Source organism: Myripristis murdjan, chromosome 7 (assembly GCF_902150065.1).
Source record: "Myripristis murdjan chromosome 7, fMyrMur1.1, whole genome shotgun sequence".
Lineage (NCBI taxonomy): Eukaryota > Metazoa > Chordata > Actinopteri > Holocentriformes > Holocentridae > Myripristis > Myripristis murdjan.
Window position 1 is genome coordinate 220,001 of NC_043986.1, and position 10,000 is coordinate 230,000.

A 10,000-nucleotide genomic window follows, 5' to 3' on the forward strand; every position below is an offset into this window, starting at 1 on the left:
ACACACAGGCTGCAGAACACAGCAGAACCGCAGAACCTCTTCCAGAGGAACATGACGCCCCCTGCAGGCTGTGGCAGCTCAGTAATCAATAATAACAGCCTGTTTGGATTTATAGAAGAAGTTATGATACTGAGAAACAGTTTAACTTCACTGTGAGAAATTATTACAAGGCAAGAAAAATGTATGGCTGATTTATTATTATTATTATTATTGTTGTTGTTGTTGTTGTTGTTTGAATAAATGTGACGGTTAAAGTTTGACATCCAAACAGTTTCATGCTGAACACAAACCAAAATGTTTTCCTGTCAGGATCCAGCTGCATGAGAACAGAACATGGATCTGTGTCCAAGCATCAGAATATATAAAAAAGTCTGACTGACTGATTGACTGATCACATATTGACTTAATGCAGATAATGCACATACTTTTTTTTTGTTTTATGAGCCACATTTTTTAAAATATTTTTTACTTCTTCTATTTCTACTTCTTCTCCAGAGAAAACGAGCAGCAGCAGGTTCAGATTTCTCCCGGGATCAATAAAGTTTTTCTGATCCTGACTGATGAACAAGTGTCACAGCTGCTCCTCTCTCACCTGCTTTGTTTCCATCCCTGCATTCCAATACTCACACTACCATACTATTTAGTAGGGAAAAAAATAATTAGCATGTCCCAATACATACTAAACTACATACTTTGTAAGGGCAGCATGTTTCCGCTCCTCGGCTCCGCCGCTGCTCCCTGCCGGTAAATCGAGCGCATCTCGCGTGACCTGAGCGTGACCCCGGGCAGGTGAAAAGGTCAGCTGTGATTGGCTGACGGGACAGAGCAGAAGATGCGTGCTCACCTGGCCGTGCTGCTGCTGCTGCTGGCGGGCTCAGGTGTGTCGGGCCTGCGGGACTCTGCGGGGGAGCGCGGAGCGGCGGAGCTGCGGCGCGTGCGGAGCCTCGCCGCGCAGCCCGCATTCGGCTCGTGCTGGTCTCGAGCCCTGCAGCAGCTGGACACGCGCTGCCGGGAGCTGACGTCAGAGAGCCAGAGCCGCATCGCGCTGCGGTTCACCGAGTGCCACCTGCACAGGTAACACACACACACACACACACACACACACACACACACACACACCTACTGATAATTGGCTAAAGTGTATCACTTCACTAAAACTAAACTAAAAACTGAAACCAGGTGTGAGCAAACATTTCTGTGAACTGAAATACAGAAACTGCTGTTAGATAAAAAACTGAAACCATGTTGTGTTGCTACAGACTGCAGTGCAGTCAGAGTGTGTGTGCAGTGTGTTCAGTGCTGCTGCTCAGAGTGTGTGTGTGTGTGTGTGTGTGTGTGTGTGTGTGTGTGTGTGTGTGTGTGTGTGTGTGTGTGTGAGAGAGAGAGAGAGACTGGGAGTCTCTGCCTTCACAAAGTGAAGAGCTAATCTGACAAACAGCAGCCAGATTAGAATAAAACCACTGACTGACACTGACACTGACAGCAACAACAACTGAACTGGGACCAGAGAACCCAGTCTGGAGACTGAACTGGACTGGAGACTGAAAATGAAATAAAACTAAAACCGAATAAAAAATAGAACACTATAATGTCTGTGGGTGATGCTGCAGAGCTGGAGGCAGCTCCTCACATTTCCTCATGTTCCTGTGACGCCTGAACGCACCGTCGCCATGCAGAGCCTGCAGCCGCTGCTGTTAGCGGACGTGTGTGTTATTTCTGTCGTATTCTCAAAAGAGACTTTATGACCTGACAGAGAAGCTGAAAGCAGCTGTGAGCTCATGAGTTCACCTGAACGTCACCAACCTGACGCTGCTGCTCACCTGTCAGGTGACCACAGGCTGAAACCAACAGCAGGCAGCACCACACACATCAGCTGTCATATTACCTGTTCGAAAGGTCAAGTTATGCATTCACAGGACACCCCCCAACACACACACACAGACACACACACACACACTTGGTCAGGTGGGGTTTTTATCTTTGGCTTGTGGTGAACCAGCAGCTGCGTCTGTCTCAGCTTCAGTTTCAGTTCATGATTCCACTGGTCATGACCGGCTGTGTGTTGCTCTTATTATTAAATGTGCACTGAATTTCTATTTAATTTAATTTTACTAGTCACCTGTTTGTTTTATACGGTGGCTTATCAGGGTCACTGCTGGGAAAAAAAAATGATTGTTGGGGGTGATATTTGGAGAAAAAACACTTGTCAAAACTTTTCAAGTCAAGTCAATTTTTATTTATATAGCTCAATATCACAAATTACAAATTTGCCTCAAGGGGCTTTACAGCAATACAGCATCCTCTGTCCTTAGAGCCAAGATTAAAGTTGTAAATTTATGAGAAAAAAAATGAGAAAGTAGTTTTTTCGTATGATTTTTCCTGTCGGCGGCTCCACCTGTGCTGCCCCCTGCTGGCCGAGGCTCCACCTGTGCTGCCACAATCTGTCTCTCTCTCTCTCTCTCTCTGTCTCTCTCTCTGTCTCTCTCTCTCTGTGTCTGTCTCTGTCTCTCTCTCTCAGCTCGGGCCGGGACTTCCCATCATGCCCTGAGGGGTCAGAGGTCAGCCGCTGTACGGCCAACATGGACGCTGTGGCGTTTAACGCCTACACCGAGTTCTTCACACATACACACTCCATGTGTCACTTCCTGCAGTCTGAGGCCTGGCAGCAGCAAGCGGAGAGCACCATGTACAGGTACACACACACACACACACACACACACACACACACACACACACACACACACACACACGACATCAAACAGCGTAATAATCTGACAAACAAAACCAGTTAAATTTTCTTAAACACAGTTTGAGCAACAGCATATTGATGTCACCATATACACTGTGCGTGTGTGTGTGCGTGTGTGCGTGCGCGTGTGTGTGTGTGTGTGTGTGTGTGTGTGTGTGCCAGGCTCACGGAGAGCTCGGCGGGCGTGGCTGAGCAGCTGCAGTCGACCCAGCAGGTGGCGGAGGAGCTGATGGAGGCCCAGAGCGCCGCCCTGCAGGCGCAGAGGGAGATCCTGCACAACGGAGAGGAGCTCAGACACACACTGAGGGAGTCCACACAGGGTGACACACATACACACACACACACACATGCATGCACACACACACCAAGGTTATTATCGTTAATGAAAACGAATTAATGAAAACTTTGTGAAAAACGTTTTCCTTATCTGAAATCAAATGAAAACAAGGCTGTCCAAAGAATGAAGCCGTGTGGTGTGACGGCACATCAGGGCCGACAGTGATGAAGTGTGGGGGGTAAAACTCTGAGGAAAAAAACTTTTCTGAGATTAAAGCCATAGATTTATGGGAAAAACCTGTGAAAGCTACACTCCTGATCAAAATTTTAAGACCAGTTGAGAAATTGCAAGAATTTACATTTTGCGCTGTTGGATCTTAAGAAGGTTCTAAGAGCTTCAAAATGCAAAAAGAAGAAATGGGAGTGAGCCTTTAAAAGCCCAAATCTTGGCAAAAATGTGGATTGAGTGTCATTTTCTGTCAGGTATCCACACTGTCATGACCTCCTGATGGCAAAGGCAAAAAAGCTTTCTCTCCTTGAACGCGGTCGGATTGTTGAGCTGCATAAGCAAGACCCAACAACAAGACCCGACAACAAGGCCCAACAACAAGGCCCAACAACAAGACCCGACAACAAGACCCAACAACAAGGCCCAACAACAAGACCCAACAACAAGGCCCGACAACAAGACCCAACAACAAGGCCCGACAACAAGACCCAACAACAAGACCCAACAACAAGGCCCGACAACAAGACCCAACAACAAGGCCCGACAACAAGACCCAACAACAAGGCCCAACAACAAGGCCCAACAACAAGGCCCGACAACAAGACCCAACAACAAGGCCCAACAACAAGGCCCGACAACAAGGCCCGACAACAAGGCCCAACAACAAGGCCCGACAACAAGGCCCAACAACAAGGCCCGACAACAAGGCCCGACAACAAGGCCCGACAACAAGGCCCGACAACAAGACCCAACAACAAGGCCCAACAACAAGGCCCAACAACAAGGCCCAACAACAAGGCCCGACAACAAGGCCCAACAACAAGGCCCGACAACAAGGCCCAACAACAAGGCCCGACAACAAGGCCCGACAACAAGGCCCGACAACAAGGTCCGACAACAAGACCCGACAACAAGGCCCGACAACAAGGCCCGACAACAAGGCCCTCACAGCGTGCCACTGCTGCTGAGGCTGGACGCAGTAAGACAGTCATTTTAAACTTCCTAAAAGATCCTGAGGGTTATGGAACAAAAAAGTCAAGTGGTAGACCCAAAAAAATGTCACCGGCCCTGAGCCGAAGGATCCAACTGGCTGTCCGTCAAGACACGGGACGATCCTCGGCCGAAATTAAGCTTGTCACTGGTGCCAACTGCAGTCCCATAACCATCAGACAGCATCTGCCAGAGAAGTCTTTTAAGAACAAAAAATGTCTTCAAAGGCCTCGTCTCCTTCAACGGCACCAAACTGCCCGTTTGGAGTTTGGAGAACCAAACATGGGACACTGAAAGGTGGAAGAAAGTTTTATTCTCTGATGAGTTACTAGCATGACAAGGAGATCCCACCTGAGATGTTTTCTACACGGCACAGTGGAGGGGGGGCCATCATGATCTGGGGGGCTTTTTCCTTCAATGGAACAATGGAGCTTCAGGTTGTGCAGAGGCGTCAAACGGCAGCTGGCTATGTGGAGATGTTGCAGGGGGCGTCCCTCATGACTGAAGGCCATCGTCTGTGTGGTCATGACTGGGTTTTTCAACAGGACAACGCTGCAGTTCACAATGCCCGCCTGACAAAGGACTTCTTCCAGAGACATAACATCACTCTTTTGAACCATCCTGCGTGTTCCCCTGATCTAAATCCAACTGAGAACATTTGCGGTTGGATGGCAAGGGAAGTTTACAGAAATGGACACCAGTTCCAGACAGTGGATATCCTCCGTGAAGCCATCTTCACCACTTGGAGCAACATTCCCACTAGCCTCCTGGAAACACAGCATCAAGCAGCCGAAACGAATTTTTGAGGTGATTAACAAGAAAGCTTTTTGCCTTTGCCATCAGGAGGTCATGACAGTGTGGAGACCTGACAGAAAATGACACTGAATCCACATTTTTGACAAGATTTGGGCTTTTAAAGGCTGTGGTCTTAAACTCTTGATCAGCTGATGAACAGCCTATTTCAGTTTAATGGTTGTTTGCAATAAATTGCTTACTCATTTTTTTTTTGTCTCACTCCCATTTCTTCTTTTTGCATTTTGAAGCTCTACTTGGAACCTTCTTAAGATCCAACAGTGCAAAATGTAAATTCTTGCAATTTCTCAACTGGTCTTAAAATTTTGATCAGGAGTGTATTTGTCCTCCTCCTGTGGGATCCAGTCTGAAGGAAATCCTGCTGGTCTGAGTCCAGAACCCCAACCTCCTCCTCAGCATCTGGACTCTGAAGAGACATTGCTGTGACTCGGGCCGATTCAGAAAACAGTTTTGCGATTTGCATTTTTGAGCAAAATACTTCAGCAAAGAAAATGAAGGGACAGACTTTCCTTTGCTCGTCTCTGGTTTCTAATGATGCTGCTCTTTGCTTCTCCATTTTTTTGTTTTTTTTGTTTCCTGAGTTTTTTCTATATTTGGCTAAAATGTTCATTTGATCAAGCAACTCCATCTTAGTTTGAGTCTAATCATTTAATTTCAGTTTAAACCACAAAACCTGGATTCACCAAAGCAGGATCAGGTTTTAAATGTGCATCAGAACCCTGCTTTGTGTTAATCTGGTTTTGCTGAACTCGGATTAGATTTAATCTCAGATGAAGTTTATACTTGTTGCTGCAGCCGGGATAATTAATTTTTTGGTTGAGGAAAGACGTCTCTGCCCCCCCGCAGGTCTGAGGTCAGTGTTCTCGGAGCTCAGCAGTGCCTCCAGGGACCAGCAGGTGGCGCTGTCCGAGCTCTTCAGCAGAGTTTCCTTCCTGCAGAGTTTCCTGCTGCTGGAGGCTCACAGCCTGAGCTCCTGGCTGTACAACGCCGCCGCGCTGTGCGCCGCCTTCCTGCTGACCGCCACCCAGCGCTCCTCCCGGGCCAGGTAACCCCCACCCCCCACCCCCCACCAGAACGACATACCTGCAGGAGGAGGTGAGGCCAGGCAAGTCACGTCTGTGTGTGTGTGTGTGTGTGTGTAGGTTGCCGTTGTTCACCCTGGTGTGTGTGAATATTTACCTGGAGAGGATCATCTACCAGTTTGTGCTGAACTCGGACAGCCCCGAGCACCTGCACATGGTCAGTACAGTCACTCTTATTGTTAATAAAAAACTTTATTAGGATGGGCGTTATTCCAAGATCAGGCCCAGGTGAGGGGCCCAGGTGAGGGGCCCAGGTGAGGGGCCCAGGTGAGGGGCCCAGGTGAGGCTCCTGGCTGCTCCATCAGCCAACTGGTGAACCCATAGATAGATAGATACAGATAGATTTACTTTATTGATCCCAAACTGGGAAACTGTTCAGGAGGAACAGTGTGGGTTCTGGATCACAAACCCCTCCCACTACCCGGTTACCTGGTTACCTGGTTACCTGGTTACCTGTCTGCTGCCTGAAGGGAAACGGGCAGGAACGCTCATGAGCTGTTTGGTGTGCAAACAGCTGCTCTTCTGCAGGAAATAGAAATATGGGAGGACTATATTTCCCATCAGGCCTGGGAACACCGGGACCTCTGGGCGGAGCAGGTGGATGTGGGCGGGGCATCAGGGCCGCCCCCCTCAGCCTGATGACACAGTGACCAGCAGACCACTGATATCATTATTTATTTTTATTATTTTCCTCAAATTTTAAATCTGCTCTCAGCTCCACAAGCCTTCTCCTGCTGCTAATCTCTTTCTCTCTCTCTCTCTCTCTCTCTCTCTCTCTCTCTCTCTCTCTGTCTCTCTCTCTCTCTCTCTCTCTCTCTCTCTCTCTCTCTCTCTCTGTCTCTCTCTGTCTCTCTCTCTCAGTTTTCAGTTTAAACAGCTCTATTGGCATGACAAGGCAGTGCTTATATTGCCAAAGCAAATAACAGTGATAATAACAATAACATTAGTAAAAATAAATAAATAAATACATGAATAAAATAAACAATGGATAAGTGACTAATGATACAATGTACACAATGACAATACAGATATAAACAACTTAATCTCTCTCTGTCTCTCTCTCTGTCTGTGTGTGTGTGTGTGTGTGTGTGTGTGTGTGCAGGAGCTGGTCAGTGTGTATGTGTGTGTGCTGCGGCGGGTCATGGTGTGTGTTGCGGTGTGTGTTCTGGTGTGTGTGTGTGTTCGGTACAGGGACCCGGTGCAGCAGAGTCTGGAGCTTCTGCTGCAGCTGCGAGAGACACAGCGCCGCCTGCAGGCCGCCCTGCAGCGCGCAGGTACCAGTCCTGTGTGTGTGTGTGTGTGTGTGTGTGTGTGTGTGTGTCCATTTCACATATCGAATCATGTGTGATTAAAAATATCATTCCATACCCTCCAATGTGATGTCTGTCTGCCTGTCTGTCTGTCTGCCTGCCTGTCTGTCTGTCTGTCTGCCTGCCTGTCTGTCTGTCTGTCTGTCTGTCTGCCTGTCTGTCTGTCTCTGCAGAGGATCTGGGGGACCGGTGGAGGAGTGAAGGAGCTGCTGTGAGGAAGCAGGACAAACAGGTGGAGACACACCTGACTGTCACAGATCAGTGATGTGTTTCTTGTTTGTTTGTTTGTTTGTTTGTTTGTTTGTCACGGTAACATCAGTCAGTCTGTCAGCCTCCGTCTGTCTGCTGACCACAGACATGCTGGGCTCATTCAGTCCAGTTTAGTCCAGTTTAGTCCAGTTTAGTCCAGTCCAGTTTAGTCCAGTCTAGTCCAGTCCAGTCTAGTCCAGTCCAGTTTAGTCCAGTTTAGTCCAGTCCAGTTTAGTCCAGTCCAGTTTAGTCCAGTTTAGTCCAGTCCAGTCCAGTTTAGTCCAGTTTAGTCTAGTCCAGTTTAGTCCAGTCCAGTTTAGTCCAGTCCAGTCCAGTTTAGTCCAGTTTAGTCTAGTCCAGTTTAGTCTAGTCCAGTTTAGTCCAGTCCAGTCTAGTCCAGTTTAGTCCAGTCCAGTTTAGTCCAGTTTAGTCCAGTCCAGTCCAGTCCAGTTTAGTCCAGTCCAGTCCAGTCCAGTTTAGTCCAGTCCAGGATGTGACGTGGTCTTGATTGCGCCTGCAGACGATTTGACATCGTGAGGTTTTCTGGTCCAGATCCGCTTCCCCAGTCCGGCTGCAGCGCTCCTTCTGTCCACAGGGAGGCGCTGACGGTCCTCATCTCCAAACAAAACCTTTAAATGTGGACAGTTGTCATGACAACCTGTTGTCCAATCAGACTGCTTGAAGCCTCATAATGAGCTCAGATGTTTCTGTTTCAGAGACCAGAAAGCAGCTCAGACCTGTCTCACCTCTCAGACCTGTCTCACCTCCCACAGAGAGGTTAGTAAACTGTCTCACCTCCCGCTGAGCGGTCAGTAGGTGTGTCGGCTCTCAGACCTGTCTCACCTCCCGCTGAGTGGTCAGTAGGTGTGTCGGCTCTCAGACCTGTCTCACCTCCCGCTGAGTGGTCAGTAGGTGTGTCGGCTCTCAGACCTGTCTCACCTCCCGCTGAGCGGTCAGTAGGTGTGTCGGCTGTCGTTCTCGATGTTGTTATTTATTTTATTTTAGTTGTTTGTTATTATTGTCAGCTGCTGTCTGTTGGATTTGTGTCACTGAGTAACTTGAAAGGCGCTTACAAATAAAATGTATTATTATTTGTTGGTGTGTGTGTGTGTGTGTGTGTGTGTGTGTGTGTGTGTGTGTGTGTGTGTTCCAGCTCACAGTTTTCTCAGCAGTACTGTCATCAGCTCAGCGGCTGAACCCACTCTGCTCTGCTCAAACTCCCACAATGCCCCTCTGCCCAGCCACACTACCCAGAATGCCATGCTGCGGCTTCCTGCTACCCATAATGCTGCTGTGAGTCCAGGCAGACGGCCTCGCCGCTCCTCCTCCTCCTCCTCCTCCTCGCTGGTCTACAGCATCCTGGTGGAGGACAGACAGGTAAGAGTGTGTGTGTGTGTGTGTGAGTGTGTGAGTGTGTGTGTGTGTGTGTGTGTGTGTGTGTGTTCTGGGCACTTTGACAAGTCAGTCTTTTCTTGTTTTCCTTTTGTACTGAACTGGAAAGTAGATCCGGGCCCTCAGGGGCCTCCAGGGGCGTTTAGGGCCCTCAGGGGCCTCCAGGGGCCTTTAGGGAAGTGACACCCAAGAAATCTGTTCCGGCATCACTGCCCTGACCTTGAAATACACAAAACATTTAAATCAATAAATTGTAAATATTGATCGAGCTGTTGGCTGATTGTCGCTCGGCTCATTTTCTAGTAAATTTTCAGGAATATTTTTTTCTTCTTGGGTCTTTGGGTGTTTGCTCAGCAGCTCCTCTGCCTGCGTCTCAGGGCTCACAGCTGCAGCAGCGATTACTGATTATTGATTACTGATTATTGATTACTGATTACTGATTATTTGAACATGTGGTTTGTATGGATTTGACAAGTCATGACACCTGGTCAGTTCCATAACGACCACAAAGCAGAACATCAGTTCACATGTGAGTTCAGGTTCTGGGGCCCGGGGCCTCAGGAGGGGCCACCTGGGGGCCCAGAGCAGGAGGGAGGATTGGAAACACCTGAGATAGACCTGAGTGAGGAGTTCAGGTGTGACAGACAGACAGGTAGAGAGACAGACATGATTCTGATTCTTTTCTCCTCCTCGATGTTTCCTCCCATCGTCCTCATCCTCACCTTCATCACGGCGCCTCTTCAGCCTCGTTACAGCCTGAGGAGCAGGAGACCCTGAACCACCGGCCTGTCTCTCTCTCTCTGCCTGTCTCTCTCTCTCTGCCTGTCTCTCTCTCTCTTTTCTAACTTGAAGTTGTTGATGTTGGTTGTTTTTAACAGTTTGCTGTCATGGCTCTTATGCAGAGTTTTGT

The 10,000-nt window shown here is 48.4% G+C and overlaps 1 protein-coding gene across 5 annotated transcripts in view; it reads left to right on the forward strand.

Moving 5' to 3' along the window:
• The first annotated feature begins 798 nt into the window (after window positions 1–798).
• Window positions 799–10,000, forward strand: part of LOC115362731 (uncharacterized) — a 39,825-nt gene continuing 30,623 nt past the window's right edge. The window contains exons 1-10 of one of the 5 annotated variants that reach the window (XR_003928510.1): window positions 799–1,074; window positions 2,519–2,692; window positions 2,912–3,069; window positions 5,904–6,102; window positions 6,200–6,296; window positions 7,242–7,413; window positions 7,623–7,681; window positions 8,415–8,475; window positions 8,852–9,075; window positions 9,835–9,921. Coding sequence is in view for 2 of the 5 variants with exons in the window: in XM_030056795.1 (XP_029912655.1) it covers window positions 833–1,074; window positions 2,519–2,692; window positions 2,912–3,069; window positions 5,904–6,102; window positions 6,200–6,296; window positions 7,242–7,413; window positions 7,623–7,681; window positions 8,415–8,475; window positions 8,852–9,075; window positions 9,835–9,867 (1,419 nt within the window). In the remaining 3 variants the exon portion in view is untranslated. Of the gene's footprint in view, window positions 1,075–2,518; window positions 2,693–2,911; window positions 3,070–5,903; window positions 6,103–6,199; window positions 6,297–7,241; window positions 7,414–7,622; window positions 7,682–8,414; window positions 8,476–8,851; window positions 9,076–9,834 lie in introns of all 5 variants that reach the window. The other 4 variants (XR_003928509.1, XR_003928511.1, XM_030056795.1 and 1 more) reach the window with 4 other exon arrangements.